Source organism: Equus quagga, chromosome 13 (genome assembly GCF_021613505.1).
Source record: "Equus quagga isolate Etosha38 chromosome 13, UCLA_HA_Equagga_1.0, whole genome shotgun sequence".
NCBI classification, from domain to species: Eukaryota; Metazoa; Chordata; class Mammalia; order Perissodactyla; family Equidae; genus Equus; species Equus quagga.
Window position 1 is genome coordinate 91,520,594 of NC_060279.1, and position 26,062 is coordinate 91,546,655.

The following is a 26,062-nucleotide window of genomic DNA, read 5'->3' on the forward strand; positions in this document are numbered from 1 at the left end:
TTCTGATTGGCCACATGCTCACCTCCTCTCTTCTGATTGGCCACATGCTCACCTCCTAGATCCTGAGGGCAGATGGTTGCAGGCTCTCCTTTTCTCATTGGGAAAAACCAATGGACATCCTCCCATTATGAATAGGGGGGTAAATTCTGCACTCTGGCCACAGAGCTAGACCCTAGATTCTGATTGGTTGTAAGTCTCATTTCCCTTGATAGAGATGCCCCTCCCCAGAGCTCAGTCTTTCCCTTCCTTTATTCCACCTTCGTTCCCAGGGCCCCCTGCCCCTCACATTGCTCCTGGGGGACCTCACAGCCACTCTGACGGCCTTCCATCCACCTTTGCCCGACTCTGGCTGCGTCTCTGGCGGGGGGCCGGTTCCTCTTGCCGGGACTGGAAGGTGCTGCTCCCTCATCCTCCTCCTCCCCTGCCCCCTGCCCAGGAAAGCACCGGAAGACAGGCCGGGACGTCGCAGTGAAGGTCATCGACAAACTGCGTTTCCCCACCAAGCAGGAGAGCCAGCTCCGGAACGAAGTGGCCATTCTGCAGGTGACCCCGTGGTCTGCTGCCCAGCTCTGCCCCCACCAAGGAAGGGCCTTCCCTTCCCGCTTCCTTCATTCAGGGGCCAACTGACTCAGTCTGGGGTGGGGTCAGGGAGGGCTTCCTGGAGGAGGAAATTTGCCTGTTGAGTTGAAGGGGGGAGACGGTGTTCTGAGCAGAGCGCCCAGGTTGTGCGAAGGTCTGGAGGTGAGAGGGAGCAGGAAGTCTGCTAGGAACTGGAAGGAGTTCCAGGTTACTAGGTGGTTTCTGTGTAAGGAGGTGGTGGGAGGTGAGTCCAGGCAGGGTTAGGGTTAACCCTGTGGGCTGTCTCTTGAGGGTACTGGGGAGCCATGGAAGGATTTTGAGCAAGGAAGGGACAGAGTCAGGTGTGTACTTTAGAAAGATCCCTTGGGCTGCCCCTGGAGAGTGGGTGGAAAGGGAGTGGGACCGGAGCCTGGGGCCCAGGGTGGAAGCTGGGTGGGGACCTGGGTGGGAGAGATGGGGTTAGGCCTGTCTGGGGGAAGAAAGAGGACAGAGATTTAAAAGATACAAATGTACGAAGTTCCTGCCCATTTCTCCACGCTCCTCTTCCCTCCCTCCCGCCACCCTGGGCCTCCACCAGAATTTCATGTTAAGATCATTCGGGACACTTGGTGCTGCCGTGGGGTTGGCTCTGTCTGGGCCTGTGGGAAGCCCCTTCCCCTGCCCCAGGGCCACCCCCAGGGAGGACCTGCCAGCCCTCCAGGGACGTCCTTCTTGTTCGCCATCTCCCAGCTCCCACGGCTTGCCCTCTAGGGTCCCAAGTTCGTGGGTGACCTGGGCCCTGACCGCCACTCCCCTCGCCCCACCCCAGAGTCTGCGGCACCCGGGCATCGTGAACCTGGAGTGCATGTTCGAGACGCCCGAGAAGGTGTTTGTGGTGATGGAGAAGCTGCACGGGGACATGCTGGAGATGATCCTGTCCAGCGAGAAGGGCCGGCTGCCCGAGCGCCTCACCAAGTTCCTGATCACCCAGGTGTGCCCGCCCCCCGTGCCCTGCGCGGGCGTCCCCTCGGAGAGGCCCCGCATGCCCACACGTCAGGCCGGCCCTGGGAGGGAGTCATAATGATAACAGAGTAATAAGAATACCGATAGAAAAAATAATAGCGTGATAATCATTTAAAACAATACTAGAGTAACAATATGACAGATAATAGAGTAATAATAATAGAGTGATAACAGTAGAAAAGTAATAGAGTCGTAATAATAATAGTCCTTATTATGAAATATGAAGTGATTCTTATTTTCTGTTTTTATTATTTTATATAATGAGTTAGGCTCCCTGGGCCTGACTTTATTCGTGTAGAAAAAGGGAAGGAGAGGGCGGCCTTTCCGGGGGGAGCCCATTCATTCGTTCATTAGACTGTTCAACAGGCAATCCCCGGGCCCCGTGCTGGGCAGTGCTGGGGACCCAGCCCTGGACAGCGATCGCCCAGAGTGGGCAGGGCCAGCACGGGGGATGCTCATAATGGCGATGATCGATAACGTGGTCACTAACCTTTAGTGAGCACTGACTGTGCGCCCGCCACTGTTGTAACTCATTTAATCTTCATAGCAACCCACGTGGCAGCAGCTATTATCAGTCCCATTTTAGAGGTGAAAAAAGTGAGGCTCAGAGACTCCAAGTAACTTGCCTGGGGTCACACAGCTGGTGGGATCTGAACCCGGGATCTGAGCTTTTAACTGGTAATGTCAAACTAATTTGTGTTGTGATCAAGCAGACTTTCTGTGTTTGCTCCGTGTGTGTGTGTATTTTAATTGGCTTTACATACATCATCTACAGCACTGTGTGTTGCTCTGTGTCGTACTCACTTCACTTTAATCATACTTCTGAAAGACTATCCTATTTCAATACCTAGTTAGCAGAACTGCCTCTTTTTCTGAATTGTATCCCATCGTGGATATTGCCAAATTCCCCAGTTGCTGAGCAGATGGGTTGCTTCACTTTTCTACTGTTACACACAACATCCTGTGGACATCCATCTACAAACATCCCTGGGCTCTGGTGGGAGAATTTCAATACAACACGTTCCAGCACATTCCTGAGTGAGTCCAGAGAAATGTGCTTTAAATTTTGTTTAAGACCGTTGCCCAGCTGTTCTCTAAAATCCCTTTCAATCTTTGCTGTCACCAGCAGAGTTTGAGGGTGCCTACTTTCTCACTCCTTACTCACACTGGATAAAATGATTGCCAACCTTATAGAGGGAGAAAAATGATACTTCATGTGTCTTCATTGGGCAGTTTAACAGTTATGGATGAGGTTGAGCATGTTTTCATATGTTTCTTGGCCTGTGCTTTCTGTACCCTCTGCCCATTTTTCAATTGGATTATTCTTATTGAATTGTAAAAGCTCTTTGTATATGAGGGGCATTGGATCCTTGTCATTTGTGTTGTTCGATTCTTGTATCCCAGTATTTGTTTTCCTCTTCGTTTCATTCATCATGGCTTTTAGTTGCCATAGAGAGTTTCACTTTTACGTTGTTCAATGTTGCCTTTCATGGCTTCTGGGTTTCACAGCCTTCCTAGAAAGGCCTTCCCACCTGGCTGGTTCCTCACGTCGTTCTAGGACTTTGTCAGGCTGGCTTATGGGGTGAGGACAGAACCCCATTAAGTGGTTCTGCCTCATCCAGATTTCAGGTGGGGCCAGGGAACTGCCTGCCTCCAGCAACCGAGGTGGTTTCTCTTTCTTTCTGGGCTTCCATGCCTTCCTGCCTTTCTGCCTGCTTGCTTTCTCTCTCTCTGCAGATTTCTGCTCTCTGGCCCTTGCCTGCCCCGCCCCACGTCCTGTGCTAAGCCCTTTACCTTATGAGCTTGTTTAGGCCTCACAGCCACCCCTTGAGGTAGGTGTTCGTATAACCCCCATCTTACAGATGAGCAAACTGAGGTGGAGGCAGGTTTCCGTGTTTTGCCCAAGGTCACACGGCGAGGTAGCGGTCTGGCCAAGATTTGAACCTGGGCCTACCTGGCTTCCAATCTGAAGCTCTTTATGCCCACATTAACTTGGGGGTGGGGGCGGGGGGAGTCCACGAACAGGAAATCTGGAGAGGGCGTCCATGTAGCTCTTTAATCCCAGTCTCCCTGTCTGTAGAATGTGGAGGGTGGACTCAGCAGTGGCTTTTAGATAGCATTTTTGTGCTCAGAAATCAGGGCAGCGAAAACAACGAGAAGTACAAATATTTAAGTTCCAGGATACAGGTGACAACTTCACGCTTACAGCACTCTGTTCTTCCAGGGTATTTGGGGTTTTGTTGGGGTTGCACAGAAGCAGGGAGAATCGTGGTTCCCACAGATAAGTGGTTACAAGTGGTATCAGTTATGTTTTTTAAATCAGCTCACCTTGTCATCCTAGACAAACAACAACAACAACAATAATAATAATAGCCCCCATACAGTGCTTGCTCTCTGCCCGGCACTGTTAAGCGCTTAATATGCATCAGCTCATTTAAACCTCAGAGCAACCCCTGAGGATGGGTACTGTTATTACTGCCATTTCACAGATGAGAAAACTGAGACCCAGAGAGGTAAAGCCACTTGCCCGAGACGACAAGCTAGTAAGTGGAGAGCCAGGTTTCCCACCGGGGTGGGCTGACTGTGGAACCCCGCCACCTCTTCAGAGGGCTCCATCTGCTAGATAATGCATGTCCTATTAGTCTTGCTTGTATTGTTTCTATTATGATGTTTTAGTGGATGAGAAAAATTTCTTTTTAAATTGTCACACAGTCGTACCTCCTTCAAAGTCACTGCTTTATTAATAGCTCCTTTTAAAAACTTAATTAATTAATTGTTTTGTTGAGGACGGTTGGCCCTGAGCTAACATCTGTGCCGATCTCCCTCTATTTTAAGTGGGACACCACCACAGCGTGGCTTGATGAGTGGTGTGTGGGTCCATGCCCGGGATGCAGCGTTTGAACCATGGTGCCCAAACTTAACCAGTATGCTGAGCCAGCCCCTAATGGCTCTTTATCAGGGGCTTACCATGTGCCAGAGGGTCTCAGGATCTCCCTAAACTGACTGTTCCAGTTGAGCCTTTCTAGAATTATGTGTCCAGCTCTTATCTCAGGCGTAAATGGTTCTGGGGTTCTGAGATTCTTCTTCGGTGCCCCAATGCCTCTCCTGGCCCCGGGGGGCATCTCTAGGGGTGCAGGGAAGGTCACAGAGGGGTTTGGGGCTGGCTGCTGAAGGTGGAGTCTGGGGCAGGCATGTTTCTGCCTTTCTTACCCCATCTCACTCCATCTCCGCCCTCAGATCCTGGTGGCTTTGAGACACCTGCACTTCAAGAACATTGTCCACTGTGACTTGAAACCGGAAAACGTGTTGCTGGCATCAGCTGATCCGTTTCCTCAGGTCAGTAATGCCCCCTCCTGACCTTAGGAAGTCCAGTAGTAATCAAGATAATTAATCTGACACGGAGACCCAAGGAACATTGGCTTCAATAGGAAGAAGCTTGGGTCTCACTCCTGTAGAGTCCAGCATCAGCATTCTGGGGCTGAAAAGGCAGTTCCAGTGTGTTGGGGACCATAGCTCCTGCTGCCCTGTTGCTCTGGCCTCTCTATGGTCTCCCTGGTGTTCATGATGGCCCCCTACCCTGTGAAAGATAATAGGAGGGGGAAGGAGGAAAGAAAGAAGGTAGAGGAATTGGACACCCCCCCCTTTCCTTCCCTAAGGCAATACTGGGAAGTTGAGCATATTTTCTCCTCACATCCTATTGGCCAGAACTTGATCACATGATCATGGCTGGCTGCAAGGGAGGCTGGGAAATGTAGTCTATTCTGGGTGACCACATGGCCCATTCAATTCAGGATGTTTATTAAGGGGAGAAGCAGGGAACAAATACTGGGGGCCATCGGGTCATTTCTTCTCTGGGTCTGTTAGGAGAACAGGTTTGATGAGCCTGATTGGGTGGTGAGCACCCCCTTGGGGGCAGAGTCAGTTTGGCGGGGGTGATGACAAGAACAGCTCCAAAATACTGGGTTCCTGCTGTGTCTAAGGGCCTATAGTTACAGGTTCTCGTGGAGCCCTTCCACATCCCTGTGAACTTTTTGCTCTATAATCTGTGTCTTACGATCATTTAGTTCATTTCATTTCAAAAGCCAGGGGTTCATTTTAGTCAACTAAAAATTCTTGTGTGCCTACTAGGAGCCAAGCCTCATGTTAGGGTGTTAGGATCTGTGGTCAGCAAAGACATCCCCATTCCTATGCCCCGGGAACATCCATCTATGGCAGTGGTTATTAGCTGGGGATGGCTGTGGCCCCCCGGGGATGTTTGACAATGTTGGAGACATTTTTGGCTGTCACAACTGTCTGGGGGGACGGTAGGCATCGAGGGATGCTGCTAAACATGCTGTAATCCTACAGTGCCCAGGACAGCCCCATAACAAAGGGTTGTCTTGCCTTGAATGTCCATAGTGCCGAGCTTGTGAAACCCTCATACCCACTCGTGATACCCACTAGAAGTATGATAGGAACCGTAGCTATCATTTTACATTTTCTAGTAGCCTGCTTAAAAAAAGTAGAAAGAAACTGGTGAGATTCACTTTAATAATATACTTTATCCCTGTATATCTGAATATTATCATTTCAACATGTAATCAACATAAAAATCATTAATGAAATATTCTTTCTTTTCATCCTGAGTCTTCAGAATCTGTTGTGTATTTTATACGCACGGAGCATCTCAACTCAGATGTTAAATTTTCCACAGAAAGCCTTGATTTGTGTTGAGATTTCACAAAATTAACAGTTGGAACAGGAGATTGACATACCCAAGTTGTTCCAAACACATTTAAAAGTTTTCCAATACTGAATCAAGTATCCGTTTTTACATGTAAATTAATTAAAATGAAATAAAATAAAAAATCGGTTCCTCCGATGCACTTGCCACATTTCAAATGCTCAGTAGATATATGTGGCCACCGTATTGGACAGTGCAGATCATGAAAGAGCAAAGGTTGATCAAATTGGCACAAAAATGTAATTATATCTGTGGTGAGTTCTGTAACTTGGTTCTATGAGCTGACGTAACCACAAGATGTATAGCTCAGATGGAGGATCAGAGAAACCCTCCCTGAAGAAAGAGTAGGAGTTAGTTTTTTGTGAGGGACAGTGTTCTAGAGAGCAGGAACAGCCTGTGCAAAGGCCCTGTGGTGGGTAGATCTGTACTTTAGTTTTTTTAACAGCTTTATTGAGATATGATTTACATACTATACAATTCGAGCATTTAAAGTATACAGTTTAGTGGCTTTTAGTGTACTCAGAGAGTTGTGCAGCCATCACCACAATCAGTTTTAGAACATTTTCATCACCCCCAAAAGAAACTCCATACCCCTTAGCCATCATCCTGCAATCCCACCATCCCCACCCCCCAACCACTAATCTACTTTCTGTCTGTGGATTTGCCTATTCTGGACATTTCATATAAATGGAATATACAATAATATAATACGTGGTCCTTTGTGACAGGCTTCCTTCATTTAGTTGTTTTCAAGATCCATTTCTGTTGTAGCGGGTGCCAGTACTTCATTTCTTCTTGTGGCTGAATTATATATTCCATTGTCAGAAATCTGTAGAAAAGGGTGGATCTTAGAAGAGAAAAAGATCTGTAAGGTCTGTGGAAAAGGAAAGGGACCTTAGGACAGGGTGGTGTGGCTGTCACACTGAGATTTGGGTCAGGGGTTGGGGTGTGCTTGGTTTCGAGGGCAAAGCTTGGGGCTTCAAGGATTTTGGACTCTCTCTGGAGAGCAACAGCAAGCCTGAGAAGGGATTGGAGTGGGGGTGGTGCTGCCTGTGGACTGCCAGGGCCCATAGACTCTAGGTCTTGCTGCCTCCAAATCCTGTCCTGAGCCTAGCCTGCCTCCCCCAACAAGGGGACGGGAGGCACACACCTGTCACTCTGTGCTGGATACCACGGTCAGCAGTTTACACACCTGGTCCCATTTAATCCCCAGAGAAGCCGGACAGGCAGCTGCTGTTAACATCCTCAATACAGACGGACCACACTGGTGCGAGGAGAAGTTGGGTCCCTCCCCTGAGACGCCGAGGCTCGCTCTGTGCCAGACGCGGCTCCTGACACTTTACGCGTATTTACTCTTTCCATCCCTACAACCACCCTTCGAGATAGAGACCTGTAGGATCTCTGTGGTGCGAAAGAGGAAGCAGAGGCGCGAGGTGGTTAAGAGAAGGGTAGGGGCAGGTAGCATTTATTAAGCGCTCACGGCATACAGGGTATTTACGGTCCTGTGAGCTTTGAACGGGTTAACTCATGCAATCCTCATGACCACACTTTGAGATAGGTGCTGTTTGAGCCTCCTCGTAGAGATGAGGAAACTGAGGCACAGACAGAGGAAGTCACTTGCCCAAGCGAGCAGAGGAGCCTGGATTGGAGCCAGCATTCGATTTTCTCTGGAATACCGTGCGGTGGGGTTGCAGGGATGCGGCCTCCACACGCACTGAGACCCCCCCCCCCCCCCGCCCCCTTGCCTCGGGCAGGTGAAGCTGTGTGACTTCGGCTTCGCGCGCATCATCGGCGAGAAGTCGTTTCGGCGCTCGGTGGTGGGCACGCCGGCCTACCTGGCGCCCGAGGTGCTGCTCAACCAGGGCTACAACCGCTCGCTGGACATGTGGTCGGTGGGCGTGATCATGTACGTCAGCCTCAGCGGCACGTTCCCCTTCAACGAGGACGAGGACATCAACGACCAGATCCAGAACGCCGCCTTCATGTACCCGGCCTGCCCCTGGAGCTGCATCTCCGTGGGAGGTGCGTGGGGCTCCCAGGCTGTGGGCGAGGCGAGGGGCGGGGCTTCGGGCGGGTGGGGGCGGGGCTACGAGGGGCGGGGCCTAGCGGGGGGCGGGGCAACGGGGGGGGGGGCCTAGCGGTGGGCGTGGCCACGAGGAAGGTGGTCCTTTAAACAGTGATGCCTCTGGCCGACCTGGAACCTTGGGGCGGGGACTGAGGGGCTTGGAAGGAACTAGGGCCTGAGGCTCAGGCCTAAACTGGGTTTTGTGGATTGGAGACAAAGTGCCCCAGAAACGCTAAGACAGACCCTTGGTTGGCACCATGGGGCCTGAGCATAGGGCCGGACCAGAAGAAGAACTGGATCTGAGAAAGTCAGAGTTGGGGGCCAGGAGAACGGCAGATCCTCTCAAGGCGTTGGCTGGGGCCTGGGGTCTTTGGGTTATGACCCCAAAACGGTTAGCCCTGCAAAAGCAGGGGCGCCAGGGGGCAGAGTTGAGGAACAAGGGCTTGGCTAATGTGTCGGGTGCTGTGGTGGACCTGGAGCCAGGAGCTCGGGAAGACAGAGGGAGTATGGCAGGGACGTGGAGAAGACAGTCGCTTATTCATAACGGCTTATTCGACAGGTCCACGTGGAGTGCCCTCCGTGTGCTGGGCCTGACTGTCCTGGGTTCTGGGAATACTGGGCTGAGCTGGAGAGAAGGGATCGTGTGGGGAGAAGGTTGTTGAGTGGTCTGTGAAGAGTGGGAGGGGCGAGGGCCCGAGAGAGGGGTGACCTCAAGGAGCCGGCAGGGAGAGGGGCGACATGGGGGTTACAGGAAACAGTGTTGGCGGTGGGTCTAAGAGGTGAGCACTGAGCCTGAGAATGTGGACTGACTTGCGTCCTGGCGTAATTCTGGGGGTCTCAGGGTCGTGTTTGGGGACCTGCTCAGACGTCCCTCAGTAAAAGGGCATCAAGTGTGTGAAAGTGAATTTGAGTGTGGATGGACGTGTGTGAGGGAGCCTGTGGGTGTTGCCGGAGCAGAGCGCCTGTGTGGACAAGGGCTCCTTGTCCTTCAGGGTTTCTGATCCGGGAGAGAGCCTTGGACAAGTGCTGGCTTGTCTTGAATGCTTGACGCTTCTCATCCTCCCAGGCCTCCGTCTCTGGGCCTTTTGCAGGAGACCAGTGACTCACGACCATCCAATAACACTGTTTTATTTTCATTTTCTTTTTGTGGACATGGCAAGTGACCTTTGGATTTCCATTGACAAGGATGATATAAAATTCCCTTTCCTATAAATTAATTTTCACCTTAAAAAATCAATTGAGGGGGTGGCCCCGTGGCCGAGTGGTTAAGTCATGCGCTCCGCTGCAGACGGCCCAGTGTTTCGTTGGTTCGAATCCTGGGCGCGGACATGGCACTGCTCATCAGACCACGCTGAGGCAGCGTCCCACATGCCACAACTAGAAGAACCCACAACGAAGAATACACAACTATGTACCGGGGGACTTTGGGGAGAAAACGGAAAAAATAAAATCTTTAAAAAAAAAAAATCAATTGAAAAAAAAGTGAACTGATTTAAAACAAAACTGTATCGATTTTTGCCTAGGTTACACACGGTTCAAATTTTTAAATAGACAAAAAGGTCTACAGTGAAAATTCTCTCTCACTTTTTGTCTGCTATGCTTCCTAAAGGCAATGGCTGTTACGACTCTTACATGCATATATGCAAGCAAATATGTGGACGTATAGTCTCTTATTTTCTCTTTTTACACAGATGACAGCATATAATACACGATATTTTCCAACTTGCTTTGCCCACAGCACAGTAACCTTGGATAAGTGATTTGGCTTAAAGAAAAATACTCGGCCAGCCCTGGCGGCCTTGTGGTTAAGTTTGGCATGCTCTGCTTCGGTGGCCTGGGTTCTGTGCCTGGGTGCAGACCCACACCACTCGTCTGTCAGTGGCCATGCTGTGGTGGCAGCTCACATACAAAAAGAGGAAGATTGGCAACAGATGTTAGCTCAAAACGAATCTTCCTCAGCAAAAGAAAAAAAAACACCGTAAGTGTAGAATAGTACAGGTGTACCTGTATATACCTGTGTATGACAAAATTTATGAAGGTGACATAGGAATGGCAAAACTGAGGTAGCAACTTGGTGAAGGGATGTAGGAGCTAGTATGTGTGCCGTGATTGTGGGGGAGAAAGAGACAAATTTGTGATTTTATGAGGAAGTAGGTGGGTGAGTGAGTGGGGCAGGTGAAGCTTCAGAGCCACCTGGGCCAGCGCTGAAGGAAGGTGTGGACGGCAAGCAGGTAGGCTGGGGTGGCCTGTTGGAGGAGGGGCGGCCATCACCCCGAGGGTCTTCAGCTGTCTCTCTCCTTCCCGCGCAGCCATCGACCTCATCAACAACCTGCTGCAGGTGAAGATGCGCAAGCGCTACAGCGTGGACAAGTCTCTGAGCCACTCCTGGTTACAGGTGACGCGGGGGGCGGGACTGAGCGCGAAGGGGGCGGGGCTGACCCCGTGGGGTGAAACTAGATCTCTCATGGGTCGGGTAGGCAGTGAAGGATGTCGCTACACTTTCCTTGGATCCGAAACGTGGCTGAGCCTCCCATTGGCTGGGTTGTAGAAGGGGGTGGGGCTAAATCTCTATTGGCTGCGCAGGTTGCGGAGGGTGGGGCTTCACCTTCCTTGGTACCCGGCCTCCAACTGGCAGGGCAGGTAACGTGGAGGTGCAGCTCCGGCGGCTCTTGGCTGCCCTCCGTGCCGCCCCCAAGCTAACCCGTGTTCTCCCGGGCCCAGGAGTACCAGACGTGGCTGGACCTCCGAGAGCTGGAGAGGAAGATGGGCGAACGGTACATCACGCACGAGAGCGACGACACGCGCTGGGAGCAGTTTGTGGCAGAGCACCCGCTGCCCGGACCAGGGCTGCCGGCCGATGGGGAGCTCGGTGGGGCCCTCCCGCCCCAGGACCACGAGATGCAGGGGCTGGCCGAGCGCATCAGCGTCCTCTGAGGCCCCGTCTTCCGCCCTGACTGCCCCTTGATGCTGACTTCCCACCCTCGCCCTCGGGGAGCGGCCCTCCACACCATCCCAGCAATGAACTCTTCCAGGGGAAGCAGCTTCCCGCCCAGACTGGATGGGACGCGTTCCGAGAACAGAGCATGGGCGGAGGGTGGGGGGGGGGGGGGGTGGGGGGGAGTTATTCCAAAGTTAATTCCCCAACAATTAAAATGGACTCATCTCAGGCCCCATGGCCTCTGTCTCTGGCCACACTGCACCCTCGTATCATTAGGTGGGAGGATGGGACAGGTGGGGAAGAGGGGACTAAAGGGGGAGAGGTTTGGGGAGGACGACTAACTGGGGCGGAAAATATAAAGAGGGAGGACTCACTGCCAGGAGGGAAAACTGGAAGGGAAGGGATGGAGGTAGCAGCAGGAGGCTGGGCGAAGAGTCTTAAATGGAGCAGACATGGAAGGAATATGACTGGAGTGGGAGGACGGAGGGAGCATGACTGGAGGGGTGGGGTGTAGGGAAAAGCAAGTAATCTTATGGCTTGTTTCATCATTTCTTATTTGGTAGTGTTACTACTAGTCATGACGACTAGTAATGACCATGCAGTTAGCACAAGTCGGCCCGTAGTAGAAACCTGATACACGATGTTTAGTATGTTTCTTTTGAATTGAGGTGGTGACTTCTCCACACACTGAATGTGCTCGATCACTGGTTCATCCGTTTGTCACACTAGTGCTGAGTGATGCTGGGCACACTGGTGACCGAGACAGCCCAGGCGCCGCCTTCAGGGCGTTCACCACCCAGTGGGGAGACAGTCTCTGGACAGTGATGACCCAGAGTGGGCTGGGCTGGGGGAGCCCAGGAGGGTGGGGCAGCCTAGAGGGAGCCTGGGGGTCTGTGAGGGTGGCTCTTCTGAGCTGACTACTTCTTTGTGCTGAGGAAGATTTGCTCTGAGATAACATCTGTGTCAGTCCTCCTCTTTTTTTGTATGTGAGACACCTGCACAGTGTGGCTGGTGAGTGGTTAGGTCTGCGCTGGGGATCTGAACCCACGAACCCGGGCCACCAGAGGGGAGCACACGGAACTTTAACCACTTGGCCGCAGGGCTGGGCCCTGAGCTGACTTCTTAAACTTCATCTTGGGGGCTGGCCTGGTGGTGCAGCGGTTAAGTGCATATGTTCTGCTTTGGTGGCCCGGGATTCGCTGGTTCGGATCCCGGGTGGGGACATGGCACCACTTGTGAAGCCATGCTGTGGCAGGCGTCCCACATATAAAGTAGAGGAAGATAGGCACGGGTGTTAGCTCGGGGCCAGTCTTCCTCAGCAAAAAGAGGAGGATTGGCAACAGATGTTAACTCAGGGCTAATCTTCCTCAGAAAAGACCACCAAAAACCTTCATCTTGGCCCTGGGGTTGTAGGTAAAGAGAAGCTCTCTCCTCTTTTGACCCCTGCCCTCCAGCTCCCCAGCTTCCCGTTGTCACCCAGACTTTTGGCCCCACAGCTGAGGGGGCCATCCAAGCATGCACGTGGACGAGTTCTCTTTAAACCTTGGGTCACACTCAGACTCACACGCCATATTAAAGACTTTCCTGCGCCCTGCAAAAACAGGGCGGTATTTAGCGGCCAATTTAGGCTGGTATCGGGAACTGTCCAGGACTTCCCAATTTATAGCAACGAGTCCACCTGCTGGTCGGTTCCGGAGCTGCAGCTCTTCGATTTGAAATCTCCGAGTGAGCCTGTCAATGAGGCTCTCCAAAGGAGCCAGAGCAGCTCGCAGGCAAAATCCGAGCTCTACTGTTGGGGAACGTCTTAGCCTCCATCCTGAATGCCGCTCCCTCTAAAACGGATTGGTCCAAGATCCATGAGTGTAGACGACAGAGGGTTGAATCCGTCTCCAGTGATAGACCCAGACTGGGAAATGTCTGGAAAGACTCCTCAGGCCTCGTCCTTGACAATCACACGGCTTCTATCTTGGCCACTAATTTTGTTAACATCCTGAGACCAGAAATGGGAGAAGTGATCAAAAACATAATGTTAACTGGCCAAATGCCTCGGTTACAGAATCCCACAAGCTAGCCCAACGTCAAGAGGACGCCACGGCAGATAAAATCAAATCCACACAGTGCAACTTAAAGCCCCACAACTTACACAATTAGAGGTGAAAAAAAAATCCATCCTATCAGGGCCATTGGATACCATGAAACTTAATCTTTTTCTTTTCTTTTTGTTTGAGGAAGATTAGCCCTGAGCTAACATCTGCTGCCAATCCTCCTCTTTTTGCTGAGGAAGACTGGCCCTGAGCTAACATCCATGTCCATCTTCCTCCACTTTATATGTGGGACGCCTGCCACAGCATGGCTTTCGCCAAGCGGTGCCAAGTCCTCACTGGGGATCTGAACCGGTGAACTCCAGGCCGCCCAAGCAGAATGTGCGAACTTAACCGCTGCGTGACCAGGCCAGCCCCATGAAACTTAATCTTGATAGAGACTTGTAGGTACTGTAAAGAAAAGGGCCATTAGACTTTTTTAAAAATTAATTTTTTATTGAGGTCACATTGGCTTATAACACTATATAAATTTCAGGTGTATTTCATTATATTTCAATTTGTGTATAGACTGCATTGTGTCCAGCACTAAAAGTCCAGTTTCCATCCATCGCTGCATAAATGTGCCCCCTTACCCTTGTCGCCCTCCCTCCACCCCTCTCCCCCTCTGGAAATCACCAATCTGTTCTCTGTATCTCTGTTTGTTGTTTTATCTTCCACATACGAGTGACATCATACGGTATTTGACTTTCTCTGTCTGATTTATTTCACTTTACATAACACCCTCAAGGTCCATCCATGTTGTCCCAAGTGGCAAGATTCCATCTTTTTTTATGGCTGTGTAGTATTCGACACTGGACTTTAAAATACAAAAAGGAATTTCAGTGTAACACTGAGTCTCCCAAACGATGCCCTTCCAGCAGACTTTCTCCTCTGGGTTCATAAATAGCCCTCAACCCACACGGGGGAAATGACCATCCCCGTGAATGGCATTCTGCCCCATTTCAGTAGATCCAGGAGCCGCACCATCCCCCACAAATATCTCACAGCCCCCCCTCCTCCCTCAGTTCACAACAACGATCATGAGGAAACGCCATCATTTGACACATGGCTTACGCTTGTCCAAGCCACTGCCCGTTTCATTAGGCCCCTTCCTACCCAGTGTAGTTTCTTACTCAAACTACTCGAATCAATCTTGTCAGAAGGGCTATTCTATCAATCTGGAAAGTTAGGATTTCACGTTTACGAGACAGCCTGTTTCTCATGGTCCCTGACTGCTCCTGTCCATCTTAGTCCCCTAACCTTCCGGACCTCCCCCCCAAAAAACAGCCGGCAGCCTCTCCGTCCAGCCCGCATCATCCAGATAGGCTGACCCGCACTCCTGCTTCTCTTTGGGCCCCCAACTCAACAAAGAGAAGGTGCATCTCAGAGGCTGAACCTATTTTTTTTTTTCTTGAGGAAGATTAGCCCTGAGCTAACTGCTGCCAATCCTCCTCTTTTTGCTGAGGAAGACTGGCCCTGAGCTAACATCCGTGCCCCATCTTCCTCTACTTTATATGTGGGCCGCCTACCACAGCATGGCGTGCCAAGTGGTGCCATGTCCGCAGCCGGGATCTGAACCAGCGAACCCCGGGCCACCAAAGCAGAGCGTGCACACTTAACCGTTGCGCCAACAGGCCGGCCCCGGAGGCTGAACCTCTTAAAGTGGAAACAGATCCTTTTATGTCCCTCCTGGAACTGTCTTAACATGCTCTGACACCAGAGGCCCCGCAGGGCCTCCAACCCATCACTCAGGGCCTCCGAATACCGCTCGGGCCCCTGCAACTCTCCCATCTTGTCCGTCAGGAGCCCCAGTGTTACCATGAGGATGCTCGCTGGTCCAAGACCTGGAGGCCGTCAATCAAAGAGGTTCTCGCCAGTTCCCACTCGAAACACCATCCTGGGCTCCACGTGTACCTCCAGCACCACCCGTTTGAATGTCTTAGCATCTCCTCTGCTTTCTTTCACGTCCCTCTCCATCCCAACTCACAGTCCCTTTCTGCTTTCACCTGGGGAAGTCAACAATATGCTCGGACGGTTATGCCCCCAGGGGCCCCCGGAGCCTGACTTTTCTGGGACTCTGAATGCTCTTTGCGGGGTTGGGTCTTCCCTTGCAATTTCTCTTGAATCCAGTATGTGGATGAGCTTCTCGTCTGCTCAGTTCATTTCGACAGCTCACTCACTGACGCTCCATATCTTCCCCAAGCTCATAGGGACGCAAAGTATCTAGGGACAGATGACAACTCGGCAAGTCACAAGTACGCTATTTGGGACATCGCCTTGCACCTGAAGGTAAAACCGTATCCACAGAACACATTTATCCCATCATTAATTTCACCTTGACCCAAGACTAATAATGCAACTCCATCCGCTTCTGGGTTAACAGTTTCTGTTATGGGTTGAATTGTGTCCCCCGTCAAAAAAGATATGTTGAAATCTTGTCCCCTAGTACCTCAGAATGTGACCTGATTTGGAAATTTGGATGGAGCACTGTCCCACCTAAACCCTCTCAAAGACCCCTCCTGACTCACCCATTGATTGTCGCAGGAACCTCCTGGGACCCCTACCATCGATGAATCAGGATTCATGTGCTTCTGGCACGACGTCCCTAACAGCCCCTTCATCGAACTCAGTCTCTGGAATCGCTGGACCTTTTATGTGGGAAATGCCACCGTAACAACCCTAATGGCGGGCACCACCTCCTCACTGAGCTCACCTGGGGCTTCCGGCTATCAAAATCTTACCCAGGGCCGGCCTGGTGGTGCAGCGGTTAAGTGCACACGTTCCGCTTTGGCAGCTTGGGGTTCACCGGTTCGGATCCTGGGTGTGGACATGGCACAGCTTGGCAAGCCATGCTGTGGCAGGCGTCCCACGTATAAGGTAGAGGAAGATGGGCACGGATGTTAGCTCAGGGCCAGTCTTCCTCAGCAGAAAGAGGAGGATTGGCGGCAGTTAGCTCAGGGCTAATCTTCCTAAAAAAAAAAAAAAAGAAATCTCACCCAGCCTGGGTCACTCAAGTCAACTGATGCTGCTGACAATTTCTCTTGGGATCAGTGGCATCACTCCTCTTATGACTCATCTCATAGCCCAGTCCTGTCCCCCGCAGCTTCTTCTTGGTTTTCCACCTTTAATCAACACTTGTTTTCTGACCGCTCAAATAAACAAGACAATTATTTTTATGTGGCTTGGATGGACCCCAAGGATGCAGACTCTGTGTGTGGAGGTTTCGCAGACTGGTGTCTGTCCACCAGCCGAATGGGCTCCAGTTATCTTGTCAGAGTTTCGATTCCCCTTCATTCTATCGATAAAATTCACTCTCTTCTCAAACCCCCAAGTCCTCACAGACGAAGGGGTCTGCCAAATCGTGTGGGGGCTGAAAATCACCACACAGACACAAGATCCGGGATGACTGTGATCTCTTTTTTCCTTAGGATCTAAAGGAGGCGTGAATAAGAAGCCAGATGCTTGGGAGTAAATTCCAAGGATCTGACATGGCCTCCGACCATATTCAGGCGACGTCTGTACCCAGGCAAGGGGCTTCCAGGGGAGGAACTTGTGTGCTGTGGTTGGGAGCAACTCCTGCCTGTTCCTCAGGAACTCAGACATTATCACCACGAACAAGAAGATGGAGAAGCCGACAAGGCGGTCTGCCCAGTTGCTACCGCTGTTCTGACGCCACCAACCAACGATCTCTTCTCACCTCCTTCTCGGAACCCTCTCGACTGGCTGCCGTCTGGCCTCAGATCTTGGTTTTAGGCCCTTATTCAACCCTGAATAGTTCTCTTTGGATTTCTCTTCCCAGGAATACTCATCTTCAAATGCCTGGTGCCCTCAGTCGGCTCCAGATTCAACATTTTACACATCAAATGGTTCAACAGGTCTTGCACAAACAGCAGGGACGAAAAGCCAGTCCTGACATCACCGCAGACACTAAGAAAATCTTGTTGGAGAGTGAGCTCTCCATATCCGCCCAGGGTCAGTCCGTGTCATCTCTCCCTTGTTGGAAAATTAAGGCCGTTTAAGGACGGTGTAGTTCTGTCTTAAACAAGAGGGAGACTGAGTAAAGTTTGTCCCTACTAAAGTCCAGACTCATTTGTGCTTATTTTCCAGACCCTTTCGTGGCTTTTTATACCTGGAAGACACTGCTCCAAGTGTCAAAGTGACAAATCTCTCATTTACGCCTCATAACAACTGTATGAGGCAGACAGTGTTATGACCCCCATTACACAGATGAGGAAATTGAGGCACAGAGAGGTTAAGCAAGTTTCCCAAGGTTACACAGCTGGAAAGTGGCAGAGCTGAGGCTCACCCCCAGGCAATCTTTTTGCCCTCAATCCCTGCCGTTGCTTCTCTGGCTCACGACTGGGAGGTCGCCTGGTGCTCAGGAGGTCATAAAATGGGGACATTCTCACGTGATCTTCGGGTCCCTGGCTTTTAAAGAGTCAAGGTCTGTCTGAGAAATGGGTATGAATATTGGCACTACATCTTGAAGCTTGTAGGGATGCACACTCGGCGTAGTGACACAGGCTGGCCGCCTGAGGGGGCGCCAGCCCCGCTCGCGGAGCCAGAGGAGGGAGGAGGGAACCTTGGAAACCAATGTCAGGCTCAGACTCTTAGGACCACAGAACGTTGAGAACAGAGCATCTCAGAAGGCTGAGAACAAAGCCTCTTAGAACGGAGAACAAAGGCCCCTGGAATCTAGAACGGTGAGCGCAAAGCCTCGAGCATCGGGGAGACAAAAGATGCTTAGATTCTGTTCTGGTCGAATCATAGACTCTTCCACCCAGAGCCTTATAATTCCAGAACTGGGGATATAACCGATCTTATACTCTTAGAAGCAAATCTGGCTACATAATTTGCAAGGCCCAGGGCAAAATGAAAATGTGGGGCCCCTTGTTCAAAATATAAGAACTTCAAGACTGTAACAGCAGACCATTAAACCAAGCACGGGGTCCTTCCAAGCCGGTTGCACGCCCGTGAAGCTGGCCACGCTGAGAAGCATCATTTTATGGGAGGACGTCCGTCTTAGCTGGCCTGAACCTCCACTTTTACAGCTGAGTGTCTGGGAAGACTTCCTGGAAGAGGCGGCAAAATCAAGGCTCTACTCTAAGCCCTTCCGCCCCCTGCGCAGCCTCAGAAGCGGAGGGTTGTGACGGGTGGGGGGAGAGGAGCAGCTGCCAAACTGTCACGTGGACCTATTCTCCATTTATAGCTCACCCCGCCCCTCGCCGACGGTCCAATGGGAGCCAGAGCTCGCCCGCAGGGGGGCGGGACCAGCCGCGGGACCGAGGAGGCACGGGCCAATGATATTGGAGCAAGGGCGGACTTGTTTCATTGTGACGCGCGGGGGGCGTGGCCAGGGCCCCAAAGGCCGGCGAACGGGGAGGGGGCGTGGCGAAGCCGCCCCGAGCCGGGCGAGTAGGCAGCTGGGAGCATGCGTCGCGTTGTGGGCAGCGGGCGCGCAGCCGAGCCTCTTCGTCACGGAGGGTGCCGGCCAATAGGCGACTGTTGCTCTGTCTCCGGGGGCGTGGCCATGCAGATAAGGCGCGGAGGGGCGGCCCAATGGGCGGGCGCCTATGCAGATGAGACGGTGACAGCCCGGCCAGCGGGCGGGCGGGCGGGCAGGCGGGCTGTTGGGGCGGGGAGGTGGGACCGGGAGAAGGGTGGCCGCGGGGCCCGGCCGGGCTGGGGCGGGGGGCCGCAGCCATGATCCGGGCCTTCTCGTTCCCGGTGAGCCCCGAGCGGGGCCGGCTGCGGGGCTGGCTGGAGGGCAGCCTGGCCGGGCTCTGCGAGTTGCACTGGCTCCGGGAGAGGCAGGAGTACCGCGTGCAGCAGGCGCTGCGGCTGGCCCAGCCCGGAATGGGGGGCGCCGAGGCCGAGGACGAGGAGGACGCCGACGAGGACGAGGATGCGGCAGCGGCGCGCCGGGCCGCAGCGGCCCTGGAGGAGCAGCTGGTGAGGGGTCGTCTGTCCGTCCGTCCCTCCGCCCCCGTCTGTGTCTATCTGTCTGTCTCGGTTGGATGCTCAGACACCCGTCCCGGTGGGGGAGGGAAGAGGGGGGAAAGGACAGGGGGTGGGGCTGGAGACCTCGGAGTCTGGGCAGCGGGCGGGATCTGGCCTCTCCGCCCCCAAAGTGGGAAAAGGGGGCCCGCATCGCCTTGACTGGAGCCTCGGGAGATACACAGGCCCCATCCCTTACACCCCCTCCCCAAAGAAAATCCTTCTGGGCGCCAAGGATGTGTCAAGCCCGGGGTCGAGGATTTGGCATGCCTTGTCTTCTTGCATCTTGGGAGATAAGGGGTGATAATCCCCATTTTACAGAGAAAGAAACTGAGGCTTAGAGAGGGCAAGCGACTCACCCAAGGTCACACAGCTGGGATCTAAACATGCCCCCCTCCAGGGCCCCACTACCGGGGCTCCATCTTCCTTAAGTCCGGGTGTGCTTGGAGATCTCCGGAGGGGGCGGGGTGGGGGGAGGGGATCTTAGGGCCTTTGAGGGAGGGATCACTGCTGAGAGGAAGCTCACAGTCTCCGAGGATCTCACAGTGATCTTGACCCTCTGGTGACACTTTCCCTCTTTTCCTACCTGGTCCCAACCCTGTTAACCCAAGAGGAGGCAGGTTGAGGGAGCGTGGGATCCGAGTTCTGGACTCCCTGGGTGCTCGGATGGTGGAAGACAAGGCAGAGGTCTCTCGAATGACTTAAGGAGCACCATCCCTCTCTCCGTCTCTCTGGCGTTCCTTGATTCTTCTGATGTTTTCCTGGGTTTCTGACGCCCTCTCTCCTTACCGCCGCATCTCTGTCACTTTCTGTGCATTTCTCTTTCTTAAGCCTGTCTCTCTGTGTCTCTCTATCTCTGTCTCCCTGGTCTGTCCTTCTTGCATTTCTGCACCCCTCTCTCTTCCAACGTCCCATGTCCCTGTCTGTCTCTCTCCCTGTTCCCCTCCCCCCCGTGGGCCAGGCCCCAGACCCTGACTCCCCTCGCCCATCCCCAAGCCTGTGTGTGGTCAGAGCTTCCCGTTTGGGGAAACCTGAGCCGAGGTGGCGGGGGTGGGGGCTCTCCCTGCTGTTGACCTCCACGGCCCCCTCCCCAGATAGGGAATGGGGAGGGGGACGGAAGCCGGACTCCCGGGGCTGCAGGCCCAGCCCCTCCCCCGACCCGGAGTGGGACCCTGCACATTCTTCTCTGGAAACAGAAACAGCTGTGGGAGGCCCCACCCCCTCCCAAAGTTAGAGACGCATTGTGGGGGCCCTCAGCAGCCCCCCACCCCCACCCCAAGCTGGTTGGGCTTGGGGAGGCCCCTCCCACCTCTAGGAGGAGTGGGAGAAGGCGTGGGGATGGGCAGCCCGTGTCCCTCACTCCCTCCGTCTCTCTGCCTCCGTCTCCCCCTCTCTTCACCCCTCAGCTTTCCAATTTCTGCCCCTCGGTCTCCCGCTTCTCTGCCCCTCTGTCTAGCCGCCATTCCTGACTCCCCCCTCCCCATGAGGTGGTAGTGGAGAGGCGTCTCCCCCACCCAGTCTCCAGGCAAACTCCGTCCCAGCGTGAGGGAGGAGGCGGTGGCAGGCAGCGGGAGGGAGACAGCGGCGCTGAGGGGGAGCGCTAAATATAAACTATTCTGGTGTTGGGGGCTCCTGGGTCCTTCTGAAGAGGGGGTGGGGGCCTGCCCTGATCTCTGAGCCTCTTATGAGGCTTACCCCTCCCACCTCGCACCCAGGAATACACTACACCCTTTGAAGCAAGACAGACTGAAGCCAGACTTGATTCATTTCTAAGAGAAATGATGGGGATGCGGGGAAAGGCCAGGGGTATGTCGAAGAGGCAAGAATCCTGGATGGGGGCGGGGGTCCTGTTCTCACCCACCAGGGAAAAAGGTCCCCTTTCAGCAAGAAGGACTTAAGTTAGACTTGTGGAAGGACTTCCTAACAGAGATAAAGGGAAGTGGACACAGACGAGGGGCATGTGAGGGGGAGGAATAAAGGTCTGGGAAAGTTTGGGGAAAGGGGTCTCCAGGGATCCTGACCACGCTCGTGTTGAACCTGTCGGAGCTGGACCGCCTCAGGCTCGCTGGCAGAAGAGCTTGCAAAAAAAGGATGAGGGGCATTGTGGGCAGGCAGGGAGCCAGATTTAGGCCAAGGACCTTCTGGTCTTTTAAAGATTCATCCCTTTGCAGCTGGAAGGAATGAGGTCAGACTTATAAATAGGGGGCATGTAGACTGAGAGGGTGTTGGGGGGTCCAGGCTCGGGGGAGGAGGGGGCCTCTCCTTTCTGTCCCCCTAACTCTTGCCTTCCCCGCAAGGGAAGAATTGATGTGAAACCTGCAGAACTTACCCCACGCCCAAATCCATCCTTTTACATTTATTTTTAATAACACAAGTAAAACATGGTTTTACGTTTTCCTTGTTAGGAATTCACAGCTTTCACATCATAATAAAAGCTAGCCTTTATGAAGTGCTTAAAAGGAACTGCTGTTCTAACTCATTTATTCCTCACAACAACCCCATAAGAGAGGCAGTCAGAGGATGCCCATGTGGCAGATAAGGAGACCAAGGCCCAGAGAGGTGAGGTAACCTGCTGAAGGTCACACAGCAGGGAAGTGGTAGAGCTGAATTTTGACCTTGGTCTTTTGGCTCCAACCAGTGCCTCCTTACACACTTCATTCTGCTATCCAGTCTCTCGTCCCTCCCTTGGCCCCCTAAACAGACCCTTTCCCCCCCGAGAGCACCACCATTGTCTCCTTGGGGTGACCTTAGGATCTTCCAATGCATCTTCTCCAAGAAACAGTTTACACACCAAGAAACGGAGAGTTTTGCTCCGCTTTTTACAAATTCCAGTTTCTTGGGGGAGGTCCCGGAGACTACGCCAGTGTTTCTCCAAGTGCAGCCCGTTGGACCGGGAGCGTCATAGGGGGACTTGTTAGAAACGCAAATTCTTGGGCTCCAGACTGGAAGCAGAAGTTCTGAAGGTGGGACCCAGGAATTTAGGTTTTAACACGCCTTCCAGGTAATTCTGATTCGCGCTTTCTTTTCTACGCTTTCCTTTTTCCGCTCAATGCTGTATCTTGGTGTTGCTTCTTTGTAGACATCGCCTTGGTCCATGTTAACAGCTGTATAGTATTCCTCTGTATACATTCATCCCCTCGGCAGACATTCCTGAGCACCGTCTTTGTGCCAGGCACTGTCCTGGGCAGGGAGAATGGGACACAGCAGAGAACAAGACAAAAAAAATCTCTGGCCTTCCACCCCCCAGGGCTGGCATTCTAGTGAGAGAGACAATAAACAGATGACAACCTGATACGTCATTTTAAGTCAGGACATCATTACTGCTGTGCAGGAAAAACAAGCAGGGCAGGGGGTGCAGAACGATGGGGGCGCTATTTTGGAAAGAGTGGTCCGAGAAGGGGTGGTGAAAGCAAAGATCTGAATGAAGTAAGGGAGCGAGCCAGGAGGACGACCCGGGGGTGCAGCCTCCTGAGGTCGGCGCGCATGCGTGGCGTGTCCGGGGACCAGCAGGAGGCCCGTGTGGCTGGAGCAGAGGGAGCCACGGGCCGATCAGTGGGGGTGGGGCCTGACATGGGGTCCAGAGGAGCTCTGTGAATTTTTTAGCCACCCTCGATGCTGCGCAAGTCGGTGGCTTCCCTGAGTCCTGCTCCAAGACCAGGCCACCCCGAGCATCTCTGTGCACCCAGGGGCAGGGGCCCAAAGCGCAACGATTTGTTGACCTTCCTCCCGTAAACAAGCCCAGATGGGGGCTTCTGGTTGGGGGAGGGGGTGGCCGGGCGGGAGAGCAGCCGCGGGAGGGAGTCGGAAGCGGAGGGGGAGGCGGGGGTGTCTGCGGAGGAGCCGGCAGCCTTTCTGCCCTAAATAGGCAGGGCTAGGCGCCTGCCCTCGCAGCCCCTCCTCCCGCCTCCCCTCCCTCCCGCCGTCCAGACAAGCCGCTTTTGTCTCAGGGTCAACCGTCAGCCGAGGCTGCCGCCACCTCTGGCCTCACCCGGACCCCTGGGAGACTCTCCCTGGCTCGGGCCCCGTTTTTCCCAAATGGGGTTAAGTCCTAACGTCTGGGAGACCCCATCAGTGTTGTTGCAGCCCCTCCACCCACCCCCAGCCGCGGTCACTCCCCTAAACGGGTTTTCACCTCCATTTATTCACACCTGAGAAGAAAATGTCCTTTTCCTACAGTAAGAATGACCCAGGGTAGACGCAACAGAAATTTCTTACGGGGATGAGGCGCCGAGGGCAGACGGCGGGGGCTTCTGGGGGAACAAGGGCCGGAGGAAGATGCGGGCCCGGGACAAAGGAAGCTGCTTGGGCTCCTGGCTGCAGTCTCAGTAAGGCTAGACTCACAGAAGGACTTTCCAGGAGGCAGGGGGGTTCTTTCCGAGGGGAGGAGCAAAGACTTCTATCAGCCATCGTCAGCCTCTTCTATCCCCAGGCCGGAAAGAGTCAGTCTACAGCTGGAAGGACTTAGGAAGGCTTGCGAAAGAACTTTCTATGGGTGGATAAGGGGCAGTGGGGGAAAACGGGAGCATCCTAGAAGGGCAGGTCAAGGACTAGGAGAAGGCAGACCAAGGACTAAGTGATCTGCCAGGTCCCGGACACCAACTTTTGGCAGTGAGCTGCCCTTACAGCAAGAAGACCTGAAGTTAGACTCAAAGAGGGACATTCTAACAGGAGTCAAGGGGCCATGAACACAGATGGAGAGAACTGAGAGGGAGGGGCAAGGGCAGGGCCTTCTGAAACTCATCACACCTAAGAGGGAATGAGGTGGCTGCAGCATGAAGGATTGGAGTTAGACGGCCAGAAGGACTTTCTAATGGGATGAGGGGCGGAGATCTTGAGGGGGATGCTGGGCCTCGGGTACCCCTTTTACCCTTTCGAAAGCAGAGCCTCCTTGTCCAGATGAATCTCTGCCCAGGAGCTCCTGAAACAGGCGGCCGGTCGGAAGAGGACACGGGGCCTTCTGACCATCCCGCTCTCCCCATGCCCTCAGGAGGCCTTGCCGGGGCTCATCTGGGACCTGGGACAGCAGCTGGGAGACCTGAGCCTGGAGTCTGGGGGCCTGGAGCAGGACAGCGGGCGCAGCTCCGGTGAGCACGGCGAGGGGGCGCGGGGTCTGCCTGGGCCACCCCAACTGCTGCCGCTGTCCCCTATCTCTCAGGGCACCCCCCTGCCGCCCCCCCCAGCCTCTGCCTCTCTGTCCCCCTCCACCCCCCACCCCCAGGTTTCCCCACCCAGACGTCCTGGTTTTCTCCCCCCTTCTCCCGGCATCCAGGCTTCTATGAAGACCCCGGCTCTACAGGAGCTCCCGACTCACCTCCCTCGACCTTCTGTGGGGACAGTGGCTTCTCCGGCTCGGGCTCCTATGGACGCCTGGGTCCCTCTGAACCCCGGGGCATCTATGCCAGTGAGAGGCCCAAGTCTCTAGGTAAGGTGGGTGGGGCTGGGGCCCTGCGAGCAGGGAGTGGACAGTAAAAGGACGGTTTTGAGCACATGCTTCTGAGTCACACCGACCCGGATTCGAATTCTGGCTGTGACACTCCCTTTTCGCGAGATTTGGAGCCCGTCGCTTCCTTCGGGGCCTCTGTTTCTCCATCAGTTAAATGGGATTACGAACGGCACCTGCCACCCAGGGAGGTTTTGAGTATTCGTGAGCCTCTGCCCTATGGCATTGGACTTGCCACATGGTAGGCACTCAGTAAACAGGCACTGCTGTGAGCCATTTACCCGAGTCAGTTTCTGAGCCCCTACTATGTGCTATCCTAGCGGTGTCCTAGGGCTGAGGGATACAGCAGCAAAAAAATCCCTGTCCTCATGCAGGTGACATTCCAGTGGGAGAAACAGATAACACACAATAAGTGAAAGAAATACGGCATTAGATATTGACATCTACGATGAAAAATTTAGGAAAGGGGACGAGGGAGTGTCCCTTTGAGTTGGGGAGGGAACTGCAATTTTAGAATACATGGCCAGGGAGGGCGTCGCTGAGGCTGTGATCTTTGAGTGGCGCCCCGAAGTAAGTGGGGGAGTGGGCCAAGCACACATCCTGAGGGAAAAGCGGGCCAGACAGTGGGAACAGCAAGTGCAAAGGCCCTGAGGCCGGAGCATGGTGTGATGGGCATCAGGAGGTCAGGTGGCTGGAGACCTATAAATACAGAGAGGGCTTAGGGATGGAGGTCAGAGAGGCAGAGGCAGGACAGTGCCCCTCCTAGGCCCAGTGAGAAAGGGCTTGGAGAGCCTCTCCACCCTCTCCCCTTTATTTTCCTCCCTCCCCAGGAGACGCCAGTCCCAGCGCTCCCGAGGCGGTGGGCTCCCGGGCAGCCGTTCCGCGGTCCTTCTCGGCGCCCTACCCGACGGCAGCGGGCTCCGTGGGCCCGGAGGCCTGCTCGTCGGCCGAGCGGCGGGCGCGCGCGGGGCCCTTCCTGACGCCCAGCCCCCTGCACGCCGTGGCGCTGCGCAGCCCGCGGCCCTGCGCCCGTCCTCCCGCGGACTTGCCCGACGCCGCCGCAGGCGCGGGGCGGCCCCTGGACGGCTACATCTCGGCGCTCCTGCGCAGGCGCCGCCGCCGGGGGGCGGGCCAGCCCCGGACGAGTCCCGGGGGCGCGGACGGGGGTCCGCGGCGCCAGAACAGCGTGCGCCAGCGGCCGCCCGACGCGTCCCCGCCCCCCGGAGGCGCGCGGCCC

General features: G+C 54.0%; 2 protein-coding genes across 2 annotated transcripts in view; both read left to right on the forward strand.

Moving 5' to 3' along the window:
* The window catches only part of PRKD2 (protein kinase D2), a 31,357-nt gene extending 19,887 nt beyond the window's left edge, over nucleotides 1-11,470 (forward strand). The window contains exons 14-19 of the mRNA XM_046683195.1: nucleotides 437-543; nucleotides 1,388-1,549; nucleotides 4,819-4,917; nucleotides 8,059-8,326; nucleotides 10,679-10,764; nucleotides 11,091-11,470. Coding sequence (XP_046539151.1) covers nucleotides 437-543; nucleotides 1,388-1,549; nucleotides 4,819-4,917; nucleotides 8,059-8,326; nucleotides 10,679-10,764; nucleotides 11,091-11,303 — 935 coding nt within the window. The 3' untranslated portion in view covers nucleotides 11,304-11,470. The remainder of the gene's footprint in view (nucleotides 1-436; nucleotides 544-1,387; nucleotides 1,550-4,818; nucleotides 4,918-8,058; nucleotides 8,327-10,678; nucleotides 10,765-11,090) is intronic.
* Nucleotides 11,471-19,017: 7,547 nt separating this feature from the next.
* The window catches only part of DACT3 (dishevelled binding antagonist of beta catenin 3), a 9,313-nt gene continuing 2,268 nt past the window's right edge, over nucleotides 19,018-26,062 (forward strand). Inside the window, exons 1-4 of the mRNA XM_046680467.1 lie at nucleotides 19,018-19,340; nucleotides 24,373-24,469; nucleotides 24,655-24,807; nucleotides 25,656-26,061. Of these exons, the coding sequence (XP_046536423.1) occupies nucleotides 19,092-19,340; nucleotides 24,373-24,469; nucleotides 24,655-24,807; nucleotides 25,656-26,061 (905 nt within the window). The 5' untranslated portion in view covers nucleotides 19,018-19,091. The remainder of the gene's footprint in view (nucleotides 19,341-24,372; nucleotides 24,470-24,654; nucleotides 24,808-25,655; nucleotide 26,062) is intronic.